This window comes from Dysidea avara, chromosome 2 (assembly GCF_963678975.1).
Source record: "Dysidea avara chromosome 2, odDysAvar1.4, whole genome shotgun sequence".
Lineage (NCBI taxonomy): Eukaryota > Metazoa > Porifera > Demospongiae > Dictyoceratida > Dysideidae > Dysidea > Dysidea avara.
In genome coordinates, this window is record NC_089273.1 from 10,693,517 (window position 1) to 10,716,526 (window position 23,010).

The window sequence follows — 23,010 nt, forward strand, 5'->3', positions numbered from 1 at the left end:
TCTCCAGGGGTGTTAAATCCTCCCTACACTGGGAACTCATTGAGAGTTGTGGTTACTCTTCATTTTAACAGTGTAGTCTTATAGCCTTTCCAAATGTGACCAGATTTAGCAAAATCAACCATATGGGCGCAAAAGGAAAAAGTGAGATAACAGCAGCATGAAGTTGCTGTACTATCAGGCTAACAATTTCCATATCAAACTCGCCTTCAACTTATCGGGTCTACCATTCTCTGGCAGCCTGTATAACCACCCCAGACATCTGTGCAGGTCTATGAACAACAGGGAAGTGCTTTGGGGGGTCCATGCAGGTTCTTGGGCTTATTAGGCGATCTTTTAGAATTGACTCTGATATGTTTATATTTCTGTATAAGATGTATGTTCGACCGCATTTGGAATATTGTGTGCAATCTTGGAGTCCGTACTTGGCCAGAGACATCGACACCCTTGAAAAGGTTCAGAGACGTGCAACTAAACATCTTCGCGGATTAGCCCACTTGACTTATGAAAGTTGTCTTGAAATTCTGGATCTCTATTCTCTGTATTTCAGACGTCAAAGGGGTGATATGATTGAAACATATAAGATACCTAAACGACATTATGACTTGGACCCATCTACATTTTTTACTTTAAATACTGCTACCACCAGGGGCCACTCTCTTAAGCTTTTTAAAGAAAGATCAAGATTACTTGTTAGGCAGAACTTTTTTACAAATAGAATAGTCAATCTATGGAACTCCTTACCTGACTTTATCATTTCAGCACCAACAGTTGCAACCTTCAAGCTGCGCTTGGATAATTTTTGGAAGCAATCTAGATATGGGCACCTTCAAAGGCCTGCGGCCTAGCCTGGCAAGTTAGCTTGCCTTGGCATCTACAAGCCCATTAAATAATAATAATAATAATAATAATAATAAATAATGCACTCTGGACAGACTACCAGGGAGCTGAATGTGTGATGTATGTCTGTTTTGTGAGATTTCAGTCTATTCACTGCCTCTGACAGGCTGTTTTGTGGTCTGGTGCCTTCATTTACCATTCTCGTCCATTTTGTAGTCTATCTCTTGTCTGCCCCGCCACCCCCCACCCTCCACCCCTTTTTGAGGACTCGTGATACAGCAACACTGGTGAAAAAACTATCTAAAATGGTGGGAAACTCTACAGGGATTACCTTGGCCACTAGCTGCTCTTAAAAGTTGTGAATTGCTCCATCTTTGCTGAAAAATCCAAACGTGTGCTACCAAGGCTGGTGAGTAATAAAGCTTTAAATTATTAAAATACGTTTTTCTCTGAATCAACAATGTGCCCATAAGGGTGATTTTCCAAAATCCAGTCACAAATAGTCAAGTTTGACTAATCATACCTCCTCATGTTTTCAACCTATCACCTTCATATTACACCAACCCATAGTGCTATGTTAGGGGTATAAGGGGACACAATTACAGGGTGATACCACATTCACAAGTCAAGTTACAGGTTGACAAGTACACGCAATTGAAAAGGCTCTAAGACCCCTTTACACAGACCAGGTCACATACAGTGGCGTAGCCAGACTTTTCGCCATGCCTGGGCAATGGGTGGGCAAGCCAATTCACACGTACACATGCCCATCTTCATATGGACATCAATATAACATTTTAAAAATGCATTATGTATCATCCTACACTACTGTATGCAAGATAATATCAACCTAATAGACGCCTAGCTAGCTACTGGCCTTCTAACATATTACATACATCTAGCTACATGTGTCTTAATACCAGACTACAAAGATTCTTCAATTAAAGCACGAGGCGCTCTATCACGTGATGACTATGCTCTGCCACTACAGTTGTTAGCCTAGAAAAGTAGAAACAAAAAGAAAAGAATTGCTGACTGAACAAGTACTCCATACCGTTTGAACTGAGCAGTATCCACACGGATAGATGGGTGCTAATTTCACAAATACATCTAGACTGCTTTGCCTCCCGAGTTTTGACCACACCGATAGCTACCGTGATCACTTAATCCAAATGTAAACCGTCCAGCCCACTATAGTGAAACCAATTCTTTGTCCTTCACCCCTTGCCACAATGCTGCGCGGTTTTTAGTAATCACGTGATCTTGCTTCTATTTATTGCCTCCTCTATTTGTGCACAATCAAGTTACTCGTAGGGAAAATCCCTTGGATAACCCCATCTCTGTTTAGCCAAAAAGAAGGAAACCATCGGCGAAAATGGCACGGTGAGTGTTGTATAAGTTGTGCTATACTTATTCTTGTACAGTGACTAGTTAAGTAACTTTAGCAAAATCTCGAGCTATCCAGCCCACGTCTTTATAATTACTCTAGGAGCTGATGGTGGGGCAAAGAAGTCTGATGCCCGGGCAATGCCCTGGCTTGCCCGGGTTTGGCTACGCCACTGGTCACATATATCCTCTACAAACCATTTCTGAGTCACTTTGATCAAATAAATGCCTCGATCGGTGATTATTGGTACTTATAACATCAAATAAGCTGTTCAAGTAATACTTGACTCCATCATGGACATTCATGGTATTCAAGTTAGACACTCTCTCACTGTTTTAACTGTTATAGATACAGGAGGAGTAGAACATGGCTCTTTCACCCCATTAAGTTTATCTGCAACAGGTGTCACGCTGATGAATCTTGTGCATTATTTTTACAGATGCTTGCTTTTCTTGCTGAGTGAGAAGTGGTCAGAATGTTATGCTGCTGTGATGGGGTGGCTTTGTTGCTGCCTGTCCTGCATTCTGTCATCATGTGTGAGAAGTTCTTACACTTCTGCAGGAAGGTTTTGTAGACCAGTCTTGTCAAATTCGGTTGAGTTTATTCAGGTGGAAAATGGATTAACTTTGTGATTGATCATAGACTTTTGTGTAGCTTAGTAGCTAATTTTTGAAATTATAATTGATACTGTTAAGCCATCAAAAAAGCATAGATTTATAAATTCTAGGTAGACTACCTGGGGTTTGACTATGGTTAAGGCATTATTGGACAACTATATATCCCTCTAGGGACCTGCAAGGAGGCTAGCAGTAAACAGGGCGTCGGAAACCTGTAACTAGCATGCCGAGTGCAGATAAATTCCAGGCCACGCAATGACTTGATCCACAGACAGCTTGCAGCCTAGGCAAGTGCCTGAGGAGCCACACAACCTGGGATCCAGGATTTCCTCTGCATTTAGTCAGTACTTAAACGACTTCTCATTTTTCCAGATTTAAACCTCCGCTACGTACAAGTACCTGCGAAAGCTGATCTACTAGCCAAGATCATGCACCGTGACTATATTAAAACTCTTGTGATATAGCTACTAAGCTAGTCTGATAATCAGCAGATTTACACCTTCGTTCTGCTTTAATGGGTAGCAGCAATTTAGCCACTTGTCAACATACAGATACATAGCTACATTTCAGTGGATTTCAGTTTCAGTTACAGGAAAAATCATGGCGCGCGCCGTTGTTGTAAAACAATTATTCCGCTATTATGGATAATGGCAATTACTTGATTGCTCTCCCTACAGAATTGTTGGTATATATATTTAGTTTCTTACTTGCCGTTCGTGACAAGGTCAAGTTGCTTTATGTTTCGAAGAGGATACGAAGTGCAACAGAAGTGCCATCACTATGGAAGGAGCCGTTTGTGTGGCCATACTACGAAAGTCGCGAAGAATGTTGTGTAAGTGACTTATTGAAGACATGTGGAAGATACATTAAAACACTGTCATTCCCTGATCACGCGCCTCCGTTACAGACTTTGGTCCGAAATTGTCACAACGTGGTAGAACTTACTTTACCAAAAACCAAATTGGATCGAGTGCAGGTAGGAAAAGTTATTCAACACATGCAAGGATTGCAAAAGTTGGATGTCGAGTGGAGTTTTGGCTTGATGAGATTATTGGTCATCAGTAATCAACTTAAAGAGTTGACAGTTAGATGGCTCGAGGATAATTACTGTCCCGAAAATTTTCGTAAGTTAACAATATCACTAAATTTGTTTTTATTTATGTTGACTGGTAAGGATTTAAAGTTTAATTAAGCCAAAAAACATTAACCTTGTTGGAAATGGTCTTGTTTGGTTAGCTGAAACCAGACTCAGCAAAGTTTGGCCACACTGGAATGTTACTTTGCCCGTTGGGCACATAATTCATGTAAGAGTTTATGACAGATTGAAAACTCCTTTGGATTTATTCCCTGCTTTACCTGAAATACATAAACACGGAAACTCACAACGTTATATACTTCTCACTGATCGTATTGTTGGAAATACAGTACATGTAGCACTTAAGGTATCATCGCACAGCAAATATTCATACCATTATGATAAGATAAAATATAACATTAGCTGTCTTAACCTTGTGACTGATATTGACTTTAGCCTTTGTGATTTACTCAATTCTGATCACCTTGAACTATTATCTATTAACTGTCCTAATCTCAACAGACTGGATTTGACTGAGGATCATAGTTGCTTGAAAAGTTTGAAAGGTTTACAGGCCATTGCCAGATGTTGTCGTAATCTACAAGGACTCAGCTTGGTTGGAATAAAAGTAACAGAAGTGGAGAATCATATTCAGTTATGGGAGATACTAAGTGATATGAAGTTGACCCATCTAGCAATAGAGCAATGTAACGTTATACCTCCTGAAAATTATGATGCTTACAGGCAGACTCTTATGAAATTGTACAAGAAATGTTCACAATTACAGGCATTATGTTTGAAGTCATCAAGTTCCCATGAGTCAGTCCGCTGTCCCAATTGTGCTGAGCTTGATAATCATCACATCCTCCTGCTATCAAATTTTCCATCACTTGCATACTGTAATGTTAAATCTAACAATCATACATCAACTGCTATATATGACATTCTTACCAGCTACAAGGAAATCAGCTGCTTTGGTTCTTTTCCTTCGTCCTGTCCTGTTCCTTTATCATTCCCATCAGAGTTGACTGTATGTAATTTACAGCAGTTATTCATAAGATTACATTCTGCAGTTATTCCTGACACATTCATGAATGCAGCATCAGCTCATGGTAGATTAGTCCATGTAATTGTGATTATACATTCAGTGAGTTATGAAGGAATGGCTGCTCTAATAGTCAACTCTCCTGAGCTTTTAACATTTCATACTGCAACATGGGTAAATTGTCTCACGTCTGGTACAATAACAGATTTGAAGAAAAAGTTTTCCTATAGAAGGCTGTTCAGTTGTGGAAGCTTTGTGGTTAGAGTGATCAAAACCTCATATGCTAATGAATTCTTTGATGCTGTTTTAGACGTTACATTATCTTTGTTTCATTTTGCATAAGTACCTTGCTATCAAACTATTACAGTTATGCATGCATATGCAGGTGTGTCACTATGTATTTATAATCACAGTAATTATGTACACTACATATCATCATGGATACATGTATGTTTACTTACATCCAATAATTAATGTAGGTAGTACCTCCCCTAAAACACCTTCGCTGTAAAAAAGGCGCGCCCAAGAAACTACAAGTACCTGGAACCCAATGTAAAAAAGAAAAAGAAAGATCAGCTTAGCTGAAGTGAAAAGTAACTGGTAACTTAAAGAGTTGATATCTGAAGCGGCCAAGAATACAATTACTAAAGTTTAATCCATGCAAGAACACCTTGGCTATAAAACAGGTGTATACATGAAAGTAACTGGGAACTGAAATGGCTGATATCTGAAGCGGCCAAGAATGAATGGTCATATACAACTAATTCAAAAATTTAACACTGAACCTTTATAATTCAGCTGTGTTCTATATTCACTCTTGCTGCATCGTAAAGTAATTTCTTTTAACTCTAATTGGCTGGTAATTTGGCCGCCTTTTTTAATAGTCAGTATAATAGAGCAAAAAAAGGCGGCCAAATTACCAGCCAATTAGAGTTAAAAGAAATTACTTTACGATGCAGCAAGAGTGAATATAGAACACAGCTGAATTATAAAGGTTCAGTGTTACATTTTTGGATTAGTTGTATATGACCATTCATTCTTGGCCGCTTCAGATATCAGCCATTTCAGTTCCCAGTTACTTTCATGTATACACCTGTTTTATAGCCAAGGTGTTCTTGCATGGATTAAACTTTAGTAATTGTATTCTTGGCCGCTTCAGATATCAACTCTTTAAGTTACCAGTTACTTTTCACTTCAGCTAAGCTGATCTTTCTTTTTCTTTTTTACATTGGGTTCCAGGTACTTGTAGTTTCTTGGGCGCGCCTTTTTTACAGCGAAGGTGTTTTTGGGGAGGATATCACTCATTTTTGTCAGTGATAGACTCTACATTTGGTTTAAAAGCTAATTTTTTGGAAATGAGCAATTAACATTAATGCAGAATATTATCTAGGAGAGTCAGTAAAATCCATACATAATAATGATTGTTTCATAACACTGTAAATTCGGAAGTATGAATTTACGGTGTAGTATGACTGTTCTATTAGAGTAAATTTATCTTTGCTGCCTGCACGTCATGAATATATCTCATATCTGTGCATGTTAAATGCTTCAGACACCTAATTAAACTTGCAAGTGCCTAATTAGTTCACAGTTGCTACACAGCTATAAATACATTAGTAATTGTTATCATCATAATCATTTATCATGTTATAACCATTTTTTAATATTTTGGTCACAACTTCAGGATTACAGCAGCAGAGAAAGGAATAGAGGACTCAACCATCAAGACTTGTATATGGGAGATGGAACAGTATTGCGATGGACAATGCCGGTACTAACCCCTCAAGGGTGTTGCAGTACAGTATAGATGCAAGACCAGAGCCTCGATCGTCACCTTTTGACTGTGGTCACAACTTCAGGATTGGAGCAGCAGAGAAAGGAATGGAGGACTCAATCATCAAGACTCGGGGAGATGGAATAGTATTGCCATGGACAATGCCAGCACTAACCCCTCAAGGATGTCACAGTGCAGTATCGATACAACCACTTCAACCAGTGCATAAGACCAGAGCTCGATTATCACCTTTTGACTGAAATTTTTATACTTGATGAAGCAATTAAAACAAAAAAGTTGTAGTACTTGTACTTTCCTGAGGGAACATGTCCCCAGAGTCCCAGACTCCCTTGCCCGTTCAGCAGAATAATAGGATTGAGCCTTACTACCACTTTCACCTTTACACTTGGCCTGAATGTACATATCAGCAACATAATACAGTAGCTGTAGATAATGCTAGTTAATGCCCCTAGGCAGAGCTATAGGGGTGGGAATTTTTCCCTACTATCATACTATCATAGTAGTTCTTCTCGCAGTTCTTTGCCTGGCCATCATCAACTGCTGTCAAAACATTAGTTTCGTCCCCCAGACCCTTCCTCAAGCATGCTTATCACACAAAAATAACTGTGCACAAACAATTATTCATTGACAGCTTATACTACACTTACCGCATTGTTGAACCATGTATACCACCAGAATCCACCGGATTGACAACTAACACGTGATCTATTTAGGGGAAATCTCGTGGAAAGTCCCTAATTACCTTAAGCGGACACTCATGATACGTGGCTTTAAATTGAATGGTTTAAGAATGTAACTGGATGGTGAGGCGTACTTTAATCGGCTCGACTTTACTGAGAAACTCGAGCCCCTCGTGAGAAACTACATCGCTTGAGCAACGCTTGAAAAAGTAAGAGTCCGGCAAGAATACTGAGGGACTCTATGATATATGCCGGTCTTGAATGCTAACGAAACGAGGAGTGAAGTTTGTGCAACGTGTCACATCGCCACACACTGATTCACCGTGTTTGTGCGATAGGGTTTTTGGACCTGTCCACCAGATGTTGAAAGGAAATTCATTCCAACTTGTGAAGTTATTGGTATACTCATTGTTGGGGTCCATGGGGACATCGATGATCATTTACCAGTCAGTTGTAAGTAATGTCACAACAGAAGGAAAGGAACCATTTCCATACCCCTATGGTATACTGATTTTCCAGGTCAGTTTATGTACACCCAACCACAGAAATGTAGAACTTTGGTTGCAGGTGGAAAATAAACACCTTTTTACTCAGTCACAAGAGATTCACCCAGCTGGGATAAAATGTTGAAGTGAATGTCATTAGTACCTACTTGCGGTTCATCAGGTATTGGACAATTCCAAGTGTCCAGATTATGCAGTTGTCCTCATGTTCAAGTTTACACGTTTAGGCAAGTTCCACAACATCCTATAATCTATTACTATATCAGTGTGGAATAATGCTTATATAATATTTTTCATATTCCAGGCTTTAGGTATGTGTATTGTATTTAACACCTGCTTGTTGGTTTTTGCAGGCCATCTGGTCATACTGGTTTATCCACTAGCTGTTGAATGTGATCATGGTACATATGTAAGTTGAGACCATGCAGGAACAAAGATACAGGTGTCATGAATTTCAGGTCAGTTGACGTTCAGAGGAATTGTATTATTGCAATTGTTCTTTTTGTAGTTATCAATTATCAGTGACCAGTTTGTGATAGCGTACTTTTGTTTGACTAATGACCAAATGTTCTGGTTTACATGCTTACCCAACAGTTATGTTACTCACTTAACCTGCATATGGGATATATATTTTTAGTTCATTTTGATTATTCATCCTTTATTGGTACAGCCTGGCATATTGATTTTTTGCACATTCTCTTTTTAATTCAGTGCCTGCTGGATTGTTTCGTCAGATATCGAAACAGATGTCTTTGGTGTTGCGACCGATGTTCCAGGTCAGTTTGCATGTGTGTTTAATTTTGGACTTCAGTGCCTGCTTATTCTTTTACAGGTCTCGGTATTGAGTGTCATGAATTTCAGGTCAGTTGACGTACAGAAGAATTGTATTATTGCAATTGTTGTTTTTGCAGTTATCAATTATCACTGTATACTAGTGATGTGAATTTGCAGGTCAGTCTACTCAGATGTATCAGGCATAGTGTTGATGGGTTCGAACAAGTATCCAGTGTAGACTGTAGCGGCATCAAGGGTGTTAGTTTCCAGGTCAGTTTACATGTTGTGATGTTAGTGATTTTTTCCTAGTACCCAGATATTAAGTGTATTGTATTTAATGTCCACCTGTTATGTTTTTAAATTATGGTATATCAGTGTAGACAGTGCAACAGTAAGCCTTCTGTGTTGTAGTAACTATTTGTTTCATAATATTATGCTGTTGTCCCGGAATGGCACAATTTTTGGGCAACCAGTGTGAAGTCTAGTGGTACAAACATTGTATTATGACCAAGTTGTGATAGCGTACTTTTGTTTGACTAATGTCCTAATGTTCTGGTTTGACTAATGTCCTAATGTTCTGGTTTAACATGCTTACCGAACAGTTATGTTATTCATTCACTTAGCCTGGGATATAATTTTTGTTCATTTTGATTATCCATGCTATTATTGACACAGCCCGGCATATTGATTTTTTGTACATTCTCTTTTAATTCAGTGCCTGCTGGATTGTGTCATCAGATATCGAAACAAGTGTTTTTGGTGTTGCGACCGATGTTCCAGGTCAGTTGCATGAGTGTTTAATTTAAGGTTAACTTCAGTGCCTGCTTATTCTTTTACAGGTCTCAGTGTCGTCATGCTGACATACAAGAAATCATCACTATTGTTGGAACTATTTTTAGTCAAGTCTTGATGTGATGTTAATAAACGTTGTTACACATTGTTGTATGTTTACCATATGGCAAGAAATTATCATGGCCATCATGAAATTTGAATATTGTGTAAGTTGTGTGGACCAACCCCAACTCATACATGGTCACTGGCAAACCACGAACCACATTCAAGCCACAACACCACCAACCACATTCGAGCAATCCATTACAAAATTTTGTTGCACCATTTGTGTGTGCATAATACTTAATGAAAGCCACAACACAAGCTACATGGTACACACTACATAGAGGTGGTAACCCCTAAAGGCTTGTTACCTTTTGTATTCACCTTATCGGCCTTTGTGGTTAATCTATTAAAAATTACATGTAAATAGAGAATTGAAGAGTATGCTTAAAGCACCTACGCTAGTGATTTTGTTCAAAGACAACTGGCGATTTATAAACGCTCGCATGGGGTGTGGTACTACATGGAATTTAAAAGATTTCTGCTTAAAACGCCATCCCTAGGGAACTTACGGTTCAGCACGCTGTCACAACTTGTTTATCAGGCATTAGAGTTAGTGTCCACGTCGTGTCTTTAAAAGTTATTGTAGGGATTAGAGGTTGATTGAAGAAAATACGCGTATAGGCAAACCAGGATTGGATAATGTCAGTGCTAGATGGACTATACAAACACGGCTATGTTGACTGGTTGACTGGTATAACGTGACAGTAGTTGTAACATAAGGTAGAGAAATAAAGTGAAATACGCCTATTTTTTATTTTGCGATGGTTACTTTTTTATTTTAGCGAGGTCGCAAGAAAACTATGAAAATGATGACGACTCCTAAAGATTTTTTTTTATCACGTAACGCAATACAAATCTATTGAGAGATGTTGCGTAATTTTGGACTAATATTGCGAAACCGGCCCTACACGTAAATAACTCACAGTAGTGGTCGCGCGTCTTTTAATTGGGCGTGCGCTTTGTAGTTTCTTGGCCGCGCGACTCACTACCGTGAGTCTTGATATGTGACCGGACCTGAGAAAAGTGATCTTGTAGCCTTTCCAATTACATGTACTTGACAATCCATAACTTGAATTGGCTTGTGAGTATGGTACCAGCCTGAAATTTGGTCACGTTATACTCCTAGCATAGTACTATTCCTGGATGTAATTTTAAGGCAATGGGTTTAACACATGACTTGTCAAACTGGTAAAATTTGGAAAGGCTATATATTAGACTCTTTTTTTGCAGATCCAGTCAAATTTCACTGTAATAGATAATAGTATCAAGACTCACGGTAGTGAGTCGCGCGGCCAGTAAAGCCGAAACGCGCGCCGCAGACAATAAATGACGCGACCACTACGTGAGGATTTTACAGGAACGAACGTTGTCAAATTCGGCCGTCCTGTAACTCACCCGCCACTTACGCTATCCCTCTGAAACTCTGGAGTTGAACTCATCGTGTCACTAGTAACTACCACACAAGCAGTGAAGCAAATCCATGCCGATTGTTTCGTGATCGAGATTGCCGACATGAAAGGGGAAGTTTCGTTTATTATTTTATTTATTTTTTTATCGCATGCGGTTAGACGCAACCGCAGGTGTATGCCTTGCGTTCCTTTGTGCATTCCAAACATTGATTTCCCTGCTATCGCTTCAGTATTCACTCAATCGCCTCAAGATTCACATCATCGATTTCACCATACATGATTACCCTACCGTCGTAATTTCAGCACCAAACGAAGTTTCAGTCGTCCTCAGTCGACCTAGAGGCCAAATACAAATCCCAGATTGTTGTTTTCCGCAATACTCGCCTGGCATGTAGGGAAATGTATCTTTAAACTGTTCTAAAAGTTTCGTTCAGATTGAAACATTTGTTTTCGAGAATGACTAGTTTGAAATTTGAATTTAGTCGCCCCCACGTAATTTGCTCTCTAAGAATTTTACACAGAATTTAAAGAATGACGCAGAGCACAACTTCGGTCACTGGGTATTGATGAACTGGCGCTCTATGTAGTTAATCAGTGCATATAGCCACAAAGAAGTGTGCTGCCATAGATTATAGTCCACAGATATAATCTATGGTGCTGCATACCATCGTTCGTATTTAAATTTGAATTTAGTCGCCCCCACCGTGACGTAATTTGTCCTCTAAGAGCGCGGCTTAAAGAACGACACATAGTACTACTGCGGTTACCAGTTGTTGACACAAGCTGCGAGTAATTAGCACATGTAGCTAGCCAATTGTCACCATGCATTGTTGCATTGCATTTTATAACACCCCCACACAAAAATTACACATGTAATTACAACATACAGAGGACACATGAATACCAAACACTTTTCACAACAATAATGACTGTAATATAACTGCTATGAAAATGTTTTCCAGTGGCCCACCATGGTAGCAAGTCTCACATGACGGCATGTATATTCGTCCAAGCACAATGGGAGTAACAAGTAGGTACGATGACAAGTTAATATGACTCCATTTGTAGAATCCAGATGAGTGGGTGTTGCTCCAGTACATCTAAACAGTTAACAAACATTCCTGTTATAAATACGTGCTAGAGTTGCAATAGAATAGTATAGTATTTAAATGCAACAATACATAGTCTCCATTGCATCACTATTAAACGACACTAAGTGGAGGATATTGTTGCATCTCTAGTATGTACACTCTATCAGTACAACCTGTCTTAATGGCCACCAGCATAGAAAGACAACCTCTCTTGAAAAGCCAATTCCAATTGAGAATTTATACACTATTACCTGCTTATTGAGTGAAGGTGGCAATAAACAAGTTCCACCGTAATTCATACACGTGATCTGATCCTGTATATTCTGTCAGTGGATGAGATCCACTTGGCCAGGACAAAATGTGATTCAAATGTCCTAGATGATCCATACTCAACCAACTTATGACCCAGTGGCACAATGGAACTGAGTATAGAGACTACAACTATATTTATTTCTAAGATGTGTGGATGTGTGGACACATTACAACACATTACATGTACATACAAGACATGCTACGTACTGTTTTAGCATTTCAAGTCACCACATTATGTACGGACCAGTCAACAATGCTTCATAGTGCCCATCAGTAAACCTGAAGAAAAGTTACGAAAAATAAAAATTCACATAGGTACAATGAAACCTCATTAATATGGCCAGCTGTGGAACCACAAAATTTGGCCTGAATAACAAGGTGGCCTTATTAATGAGGTCATAAAGTACTGCTTAGCTATATTTGGGATCTACTAGAGGTGGCCAATATAATGAGGTGGTCTTATTAAAGAGGTGGCCACTAAGTGAGGTTTCACTGTACATACAGTTCACAATCACAATGGTGAACAATATTAAAGGTTAACAATATACACTGAAACCTGCAGGTCACTTCTTGTGGAAGATTGCTCTCTACACTAAATGACACATTCAGAGATTGTATTTAGATGGATGATACAGTAACACATTGTGACTTCAATACTCGTGATGTTTCAATGCTAGGCAGCAACCATATACACGGCACTGCCGATGCACAACATCACACTTACTCACACACACAATTTTGCTCAAGATTTTACAAATTGATAATTAAGAGGTGTGGAAACTAGCTGTTCACTCGAAAGACTGTGTGGCAGCTGTTTTCCTTCTGTACAAGTGGCCACCAAGACAGGTCCACACAAAGCTAGGCATTAGATATTTGGTATTTCATATGTTGAAGGCATTCCAGGGCTTCCAGTAGTCTCAAATCTCCCCACAGTTTACCTCAGGCAGTGTTGTGGTCACCACTAAACCACCGGAATGCTGTGTTATGTTCATCTTATGCTTGGCTACTATATTGTAGAACTGAAATGGATACTCTGAAAAATATATCCTATGGATAATGACTTCATCACTTTCTTCATCAGGAGCTTATAAGGACCAATAGTGAAACTTTTACACTTTGGGCTGACAGCCAACTGCCTAAGGCTGAAGCAGTGCCTTTGGTGCTCTAACAGATTGGCTGCCCCCTTGCTGCCAGCACTCACTGTCTCATACGCTGTCACACACTAAATCCATCTCTATAGCCAGTTAGAACAGCATGCTTCTTACCTTTTTTAAGGCCGCAAAATGCAGCTACCTCTTTAAAAAGCTAGGTCAGAAAATTTTTGTCCCTACGGCCTGAATAATGACCAGTTTTCACTGTACTATTAGTGATTAGTGATCATGGAGAATTATTTATTAAGATACTAAGATATACAAACGCTACAACCTCTAAATATAGCAGTAAATTTTTTACCCTGGTCCAATGTCTCGTATTAATAATCGTGAGAGACAAATACATGTTTATCATGATATGTGCTAATCGCCTTTTTACAATTAAGTTTTACAACACAAATACATGTATAGTTAAACTCACCAATTGTGACTAAATCTCTTCAACACGAAAAGACAAGTAATGAGACAACCTTGGAGACAACAGCCTCACAAGCCTATTCTGGTGCGCTTATTTAGTAGCTAGTAATATAAAATTTAAAGGCGTTTATTTACAACAGGACATAATTACGCGCCCTTCTATTGTCTCTGTACATACTTGCCTTTTCTTTACTATTCTCATTTCATTTCACAAGATCTCTTGGAAGGGGCATAACTTCTTCGCTTGAATTAGTCAATGCTTGAAGTAGAACGAGATACTCTAATAGAACAGTCACATTTCTACAAGTGCCATATTTTTATATTGTAAAGTCTGTAAGTAGCTAGTAATTTAAACTATACAATAATAATAATTAATAATACAATCCTAGGCTAAGCAGAAGTTGTAACTATGCTAAATATTGATTGCTGTGTTACACTGTTTTGTGACTGTTCTAATAGAGTATCTTGATCGTTTTAATGCAGTACAAGATGAAAGGCAAAGTGTTGTTAAGGGTTTACTAGTTAAAATGGGTGGTAGTTAACTGCAGTTGCATGCCACTAACAGGGCCGTCCAGAAAAATTAGAGAGCCCAGGGAAAAGAGTTAAAGTGGGGCCCAGTGGCAAGGAAGGGTCTAGATCCTGACTGCTCTATTAGAGTTTATCGATCTTTCTTTAAACAGGTATTCAAGGGGCTCCTTTCGGGCTGGGGCAGGGGGAAAAATACCCCAGTTACCTCCCCCCCCTCCACATGTGGGCGGCCCTGGCCACTAAAATTACAGTTATATTTTAATATTCTGTCACTGTAATCTGGGGTTTCTGTCAAAACCATGGAAACTCACCTACTGTTATCAACAGTGCATTGCTTATTCTAACAAAAAGTATTGAAATCCCATCCAAAAACAGCTTATAGCTGTAAAAAAAGTGCGCGTCCAAGTAAAGCAGAGTTAACTGAGACAAAAAGTAATGATATCATAATGCGGCCATGTGCGAGGTGTGCAAGTTGTAAAATTAATATTAGCTAATCAGATAATACAATGTTATTGTTAAAGTGTTAATGAGAACTATGTGATGCTGCTATTTTTAAGTGTGTGAGCATCTTCATAAATGCCACACAAATTTAATTCTCAATAAAGCAATATGTATAGATTCTCTGATAGCAATAAATAGTTTGAGTTTGGCCGTCTCGGCAATGCTACGAACAAAGGAAAGGTGGCCAAACTCAAACTATTTATTGCTATCAGAGAATCTATACACATTGCTTTATTGAGAATTAAATTTGTGTGGCATTTATGAAGATGCTCACACACTTAAAAATAGCAGCATCACATAGTTCTCATTAACACTTTAACAATAACATTGTATTATCTGATTAACTAATATTAATTTTACAACTTGCACACCTCGCACATGGCCGCATTATGACATCATTACTTTTTGTCGCAGTTAACTCTGCTTTACTTGGACGCGCACTTTTTTTACAGCTATAAGCTGTTTTTGGATGGGATACTATATGCACAACAGGAACTTGTGTTGTAGTAGAGAGGAAAAATAAGAAAATTATTATGAATTTAATTGTCCACTTTGCAATATGATATAAGTGCTGATTATACACTTTTAATAGGAGATGGTGACTTGCGAAACCCCTTGAAAGTTAGTGTATGCAAGCCAAAGCATATTAACACCCTTCCTATACATTAAAGAGAAGCCTGTGGACTTGTGGCTCTCACTTTTGTCATAGATAATGTATACTAGTCTCGCGTGGCCAGACCGCTTTTTCTCCCACGGCGGTTATCGATTAGAAATTTTAAGCGTCTGCTCGAGCAGGCGCTTATAATTTCTAATCGATAAGCACCGTCGGAGAAAAAGCGGTCTGGCCACGCGAGACTAAATATATACCTCTATGTGTTTGTCAATGGAGTTAGACACTCTACTATTTTATCATTCACTCTTTGCTATTAGCTTAGGCATAATAGGTTTCAAGTCCCTAACACCCATACAGAGGATTAATATTTTTTGTATTACTACAGTTGAACCTTAGTTATCCGGAACACCACTTACCGTACGCATGGAAATTTTGACGTGGGAAAAAATTGACGAATTCAGACTTCAGCAGATTTTACGAATAAAATGTTGACAAAAATCAAGAAATTGTAGGCAAAAGCTGTACTTTTAAGGCCGCTTATAAATATTTGACGAATTTAAATTTGACGAATTATACCGATTCGTCAAATTCGTCAAATTTTTTTGACGTCAAAATTTCCTTGCGTACGGTATGTGGATTCTCAGTTAACCAAACTATGGGAATGACCACTCTATTAGAACAGTGAATGTTCTATTGAGATAGTTGAAAATACTGCCAGATATTTTTAAAAAAGTAATGCTATTTTAGGGTATTTGTACTCAGATTTCACTGTATAGTACTCGGTGCACTATACAGTGAAATCTCAGTTATCTAAACTCCTTGGACCATCCCTGATCCCAAGGGGTTTGGATAACTGAAATTCCACTGTATACAATAATTATCTATTTTGTCACATGTGAATTTCAGTTTTTAGGATGATGTTGTTTAGTGTAGGATCCAGTTTTAAAAGAAATTCAAGGATTGAGAATTGATGATTATCATTAACAAGTGGATTTACACTTTAAAGTATTTAATCATTAAATATTTAGAGGTTAAATGCACCTGTATAGGTGATTTTTCTAAATTAAGTCAAATTGACTCGCAAAAGTATAAAACTGTGACTGTGAATCCATTTTAGAAGGTTCTTCAAGCACAACGAAATGTATTAGTTGACACTATTATTGGTCTCTTGACCACTCAGGCTTTCTTTCAAAAGTTGTATATGAGGATAAAGTATAGGCACAGTAAAGTGATAGAATAGTAACCCATTTACTATGCTATAATGTATTTAATCACTGAATTTTACATTAATACAATGTGAATCATGTTGGTGATCACCTATAGATTATGGAAACTTCTGGATCAGTTTTGATGATTGGTTTCTCCAAAATCATGGAATGCTACAATTTGTAGTTAAAGTCCTAACTTTAGTGGTGGGACTTAGGAGCATGCCCCCACTCCTAAAATATTGCTTCAAATACTATTAAGCCCTACTATATACAGTGGAACCTCAGTTATCCAGACTCTATTTATGCAGATTCTCGGTTAACAGAATTATGCAAATGACTGCTCTATTAGAGTAGTGACTGTTCTATTAGAGTAGTTGATAATAGTAAAATTATCAAAAAAGTTCTTTATGCAGTTTTAAGGTTGTTTTATTACACAGTTTCAGAGATACACACTTTTTAGACTTGTGGTCCACCCCTGGTCCCATGGGGTTCAGATAACTGAGGTTCCACTGTAATAACTTGAATTTGGCAGCAATTCATATTGTCATCAAAAATTTTTAAAAGTACAACATGATGTGCTTGAACAATTATTTTTGTGCCTATAGTTACCGCAACGATGATCTTGAGGAGTAGTAACAGTGATGATACAATTAAAAATTCCTTGCATGTCCATTTAATTTTACTATACTAGTTTTTAATTAGCTAATGTGATGGTGCGATCAATTAAATGTAGCATTTGACCGACTGGGTACCTGATAAGTGCTTGGCTAATATGTATTATATGAATGCGTTGTATTATATTGTATTATAAATATGTTGTTGTATTATATGAATGCTTGTATTATGTGAAGTGTCACACTGAGTGACTGAGTTTTATACCTTGTTATACACTTTATCACAGCTAATAATCTAGACAGTCAACTATTCAGACCATAGCAAACTTAGAAATGATAGTAGATATATTGGTATGTATTGTTATTGACCATGTCAGCGATGCCTGCTAGGCTGCAAGTTGATGGGATCCCATTTCTAAACACTTTAAGTCATCTGATGAAAATATTTCCAGTTTTCACTGCATGGTATACCTTAGTAATTCATTGAGACTATCCCTGTGTTCCCTTCCTTTACCATATTCTGCACAACCAATACTCCAACTTACCTTTAAATCTATAATTTCACCTGTTCCAGATAAAATCTTCTTTCTATAGCCCTTTACACACCACTATAAATTGTTACCGGCATTTGTTCGTGTGTGAACATGCCATTAGGGCTTGGCATCACCTACTATCAAGCCAGTCATTGAGTTTCAAACAGATGTTTATCTCGGTAGCTTGGTCCTTTATATAATTATATGAAAAGGTTGACCTTTTATGTGGTGTGATGCAGTGTGCATTAGACACATGATGGAGTGTGGGTGCATACCCCAAGTACTTTGAATTGGCACCTTGCTCTGTAAAGATGTCATCACGGGATGACCCAGTTATGCTCATTCCACAATAAACTTATGTTGGCCCATCAGTAATCCTGGCCTTGGTCAGCTCTATGGATTTTGAGATACTAATTTAAAATTTGTTTTCACCTATGCTTTTCACACAAAGAGCTACTATTTGTGACCAGATTTGGCAAATCAGACTTCCATACACATCCAAGTTTTCTGACTTCAAAAGGACCATAACTCAATGCAGAAGTAAGCCATCACTTTCAATTTTCAAATTTTGACCTGTTATTGCATAATGCATTGTATGAAAATTATACGTCAATAGCATACATACTGAGTGGTTGTCAAGTTAAAGTCAAAGAATTGGATGTGTGTGTGGATTGTCAAATCTGGTCACATTAATTTTAATGATAGTGATCATAGTAAAGTTACTTAAATCATTAATGGTAAGCTGTGCCAATTTTAATACATTAAATCAATCATAATTTTCTTTTCAGGGTTTATGCTATGTCTCATTTAACATACACTTTCTTTTTATAAAAGAAGAATTGAGTAGTGATTGGCTTAAAATAGAGAAGTTAGTGCATGAGTACACTAATACAATACAAATCTTTTCATTACTTTGAAAACCTACAATAAATCTCAGTAATCAATCTCAGTAATCTACATTGCTTACATACTCAATACAACTGTCACACTGAATGTTATTAATTTGTCACTGATTAGAAAGCTGTGGTATATAAGCAAAATACAAAAAAAAATTCTGTTCTTGCTTCTTTCTGCAGTAAAGAAGATGAGTAATATAAGCTCCAAAACCAGCCACAGGCCGGCTTTGGAGTAGCTAGACAAATAGAAAAAAAGTGCTACGTACATATCTATACTAAAACAGCCAAGCTGTAAAAAAGGTGCAGACCCAAAAGCCAGGGTGAAACAATGTGAAATCCAAGGTGGCAGCCTAGGAATGGCTGTGATGGTAGGTTAATGGCAAAACATTTAATAACAACAATTCAGGTGAGTTTGGTGCTGAATCCTAGTGAAACTTGGAGAAAGCAGCATATTTCACCTGAATTGTTGTTATTAAAAATGTTATCATTAACCAACCATCGTAGACATTTGTTGGCCACCACCTTGGATTTCACATCTTTTTCCACCCTGGCTTTTGATGGTCACACCGTTTTTTACAGCTTGGGTGTTTTTGCATACATTTGTTGCAAACAGCGAGTGTTACAGGTCTGTAAAAACCTCTCGTAATGATATCATGTAAATTCAAACCTAACTATGCATACATATGTAGTAGTCTGTTGCTATTGCTTCATAGTTGGTGTTTTGTTATCAGTTGCAGTTGTGGAAGACAACAGTTAGCTAATTTGATAACTTTCAAACTGGGGATATGTTAGAAAGTCACAATCTTTGTATCACATTTTGTGGTATTTTTTATACGTAGATAACACTAGTAAGCATGCATAATAATTATTATGGTATGCCTAGCTGGCCTTGTGACATGCCATACAGCTTTTGAAGTTAATATACATATGATTTCATGTACTTATATTGACAGTGCAGGTAAGTAGGCCTGAGCCTATTATGCTCAAAATTTTACCTATTATTCTTTCCAGAATTTCCCAAAAAATTCTCCTATTATTCTTTTTGTTATTCTTGTATCCAGCCTATTATTCCATAATTATTCTCATTCAGTATAATTATATCTGCGGCTAGTCACTTAGTTTCAAGGTGCTGTTATAAGTAGTTTTGTCCGAATTAGTATTAGCCATATATGAAGCATTCCACCTTACACATTATTTTTCTATCTATAATAGGTACAGCAGACTTAGAATAGCTATCTACAGTAATAATTGTGTATTTAATTATTAGTGTATTATAATAATATGCTGTAACTACTGCATATAGCTACTAAAAGTTAGGTAGATAATAATGCTTAAAGACTTGAAGAAGATATACTGGTATAAGATGTACAAGTTTCAGAATTGCAGATAATCATGCAACATGCTGACTGCAGATTGTTAACATGAAACGATCTGACTGCTCTATTAGAGTATTTGAGCGTTCTATTAGAGTATATCGATCTTTTAGAAGCTTTTCAGCTCCTTTCAGCCAGCACTCCTGTCAGCTTTATTAGTTTATATCATTTGTAGTATTTTAACTCTTTATTCTAGGTAATCAAGAAGAGATACGCCCCCCTAATTCCACCGATTATTCCCGTGGACGTCCGATAATTCTAAAATTATGCCTGTAACCATCCTATTATTCCGGAATTATTCTCACAAAATTGGTGACCTATTATTCTCAAGATTATGCCGGCATAATAGGCGCAGGCCTACAGGTAAGCAATCAGGGGAAACTCTGCTCTTGAAAAGGCTCCAAAATTTCAGTAAAAGAGGTTTACAATTCTATAATAAGATTGAGTAATTTAATTACTTATGCAGTCATGTGACAGATGGTCACACTTGGTGTTATAAAACAATCTATGCAGAAGACCCACCCAATTTAATGCTATCCTGTAAATTTTTGCTTGTTGTTGGGGCAACAAACTATGTTATGTTTCCAATACACTGTATTGTGATAATTATAGACAAATGTATAAAATTTACATATATTTTTACAGCTTAAAAATACAAAACACAAAACAGCCAATCTTGTATAAAACTGTACAATACGTACTAGTAATAGCATGGGTAGCAGTGGTATTTATCCCAAATTTCACTGTTACCCATGCTATTCCCAGTTAATACCATACTCGCTGCATATACGCATGCTGTGCATTAGTGTTGCCATGTACACAATTTGTCACTATGTACTAAACATGCGCCAACACTAATTGGCGCTACATTGTTAACATAAATTCTAGCCAATGAAATTGCAATTACAACTTTTTCACTGCTGTCAGTGAAATACGGGATAAATTTCACTGCTACTATTGAGACTTTTGTATGGACAGTGAAACAGGTATGGTATTAGTACATGAATACTTCACTTATGTTAGTATTGTTCAAAGTCATCAGTAAAAAGTCCTTCTCGATACTCAGCATAGTTATATGTTCATTCAGGTATTTCACAGTTCATCACATAATCACTTACATGATGAGTGTAGTGTGTGAGATGACAACACTTGATCATCTTCTCCTTCACATCCCATAACATGTTCTCCACATTACGGTGACATGTGAAGGTGAGGAAATGATACAATAGTATATTATAGTGAAGTGGACAAGAACTATTGTGATCATCACATTTGTGATGGTGGATGATATGGTATCACTAGAGTGATAAGAAGCTGTAGATATCACAGTGAGGTTAATCAGAAAAAGTAGTTCTTGAATGTTAACAAGAATACAGTATGATAGCTGTTCCTGCATTGGCTTATGCTCTCTCCACAAATAACATGTAGTAGTGCTTGGATATTATAGCACTGTAAAACAGGGATTATGTATATACTCAACAGAGATTACACCTCTTGTATACTGATGATTTACTGTATGTATAGAATTTTACACCATATAGGAAGTGTGTATAGTGTATAGCCGTGTGTGTGTGTGTGTGTGTGTGTGTGTGTGTGTGTGTGTGTGTGTGTGTGTGTGTGTGTGTGTGTGTGTGTGTGTGTGTGTGTGTGTGTGTGTGTGTGTGTGTGTGTGTGTGTGTGTGTGTGAACCATGAATGTTCACTCATTTACTGTATACTACATTGATCAGGCTACTATGTGGTTGTGTTTTATGCATTCACATTCATTCACTTTCATAACTTTGTGCATTTACGAATCAGTCACAGTATCAGTACAGATCCTTGTTATAGTACCAATGTAGCTATTCTTCCAATGAAGCCATTAATTGGGCTGACTTACATTACTACAATCATTAGATCCATACCTTTTAGTTATCATGTGAGTTTCCTAATGAATCTGGCAAAGTTATGCTAAAATTGTATGATATGCCTTTAGTTTTGCTTGACATAAACACAACCTGTGCCAAAAACAGCCCAGCTGTAAAAAAGGCGAGGCCAAGAATGCACAAGTACATGTTCATGGAGTAACTACAACCAAAAGACATGATATCAAATCTGGCCAAGAAAGCATTTACAGTGTAGGCACTTTTGTGCATCCATACTACTATGTGTCTCTCGCGTATGAATGGCGGTGTACCTGCTAAGGTTACTCTCAACTCCTTCAGTTGAAGAATTGTTGCTGCTGTACCGTACGCGTATATCGTGTACCTTGTGCAATAAAGCATAGGGATAGCAGGTTCTATAAAGTTAGTCGATCAGGTTTAACTGATGATCTTTCATCTGTATTTAATCATAAGCATTCGTTTCAGCTGTGTGCCATGTGCTCTCTTACCTAGCACCTGCTCACATCACGGCACGTGCTTTGTTATTTCACGTGGCTCCGCGCTGAGTTATATTTTAGCGAAGGAGCTACCGAGGCTACATTACCAGTAAATGTGGCGTAGTGGTGGCCCAACTATTGATACACGAAGGTCGCTCAATCTGTCAGTTCAAAGGATACTCCAATAGAGCGTTATTTTTTACGTTCCGTTCCGTAAAGTAGCATTTTCTTTTACACCTATCGTCATTATTATTATTATTATTATTATTAATTAGCAAAGCCCACCAGGGGCAACACGCTAATGTCCATTACAATTACGCACAATACCAATCAGATTGTTCTTAAAAGTGTCAATGTCAATCTTGTCAATATCAGAGATATTATTATTATTATTAT

At 37.7% G+C, this 23,010-nt stretch overlaps 1 protein-coding gene and 1 long non-coding RNA gene across 8 annotated transcripts in view; one reads left to right on the forward strand and one right to left on the reverse strand.

The window, feature by feature from the left end:
• Positions 1-6,232: 6,232 nt before the first annotated feature.
• Positions 6,233-23,010, forward strand: part of LOC136246596 (uncharacterized) — a 166,566-nt gene continuing 149,788 nt past the window's right edge. Inside the window, exons 1-8 of one of the 7 annotated variants that reach the window (XM_066038116.1) lie at positions 6,238-7,955; positions 8,004-8,166; positions 8,293-8,397; positions 8,651-8,715; positions 8,772-8,800; positions 8,891-8,983; positions 9,429-9,493; positions 9,553-9,705. In XM_066038116.1, coding sequence (XP_065894188.1) covers positions 8,387-8,397; positions 8,651-8,715; positions 8,772-8,800; positions 8,891-8,983; positions 9,429-9,493; positions 9,553-9,628 — 339 coding nt within the window. In that variant the 5' untranslated portion in view covers positions 6,238-7,955; positions 8,004-8,166; positions 8,293-8,386 and the 3' untranslated portion in view covers positions 9,629-9,705. The other 6 variants (XM_066038119.1, XR_010696659.1, XM_066038118.1 and 3 more) reach the window with 6 other exon arrangements.
• On the reverse strand, positions 11,845-14,152 carry LOC136243193 (uncharacterized). Its single transcript, XR_010694781.1, has 3 exons — positions 13,995-14,152; positions 12,630-12,701; positions 11,845-12,119 (listed from the first exon to the last, which is right to left on the reverse strand). It is a non-coding gene; the product is annotated as an uncharacterized lncRNA (long non-coding RNA).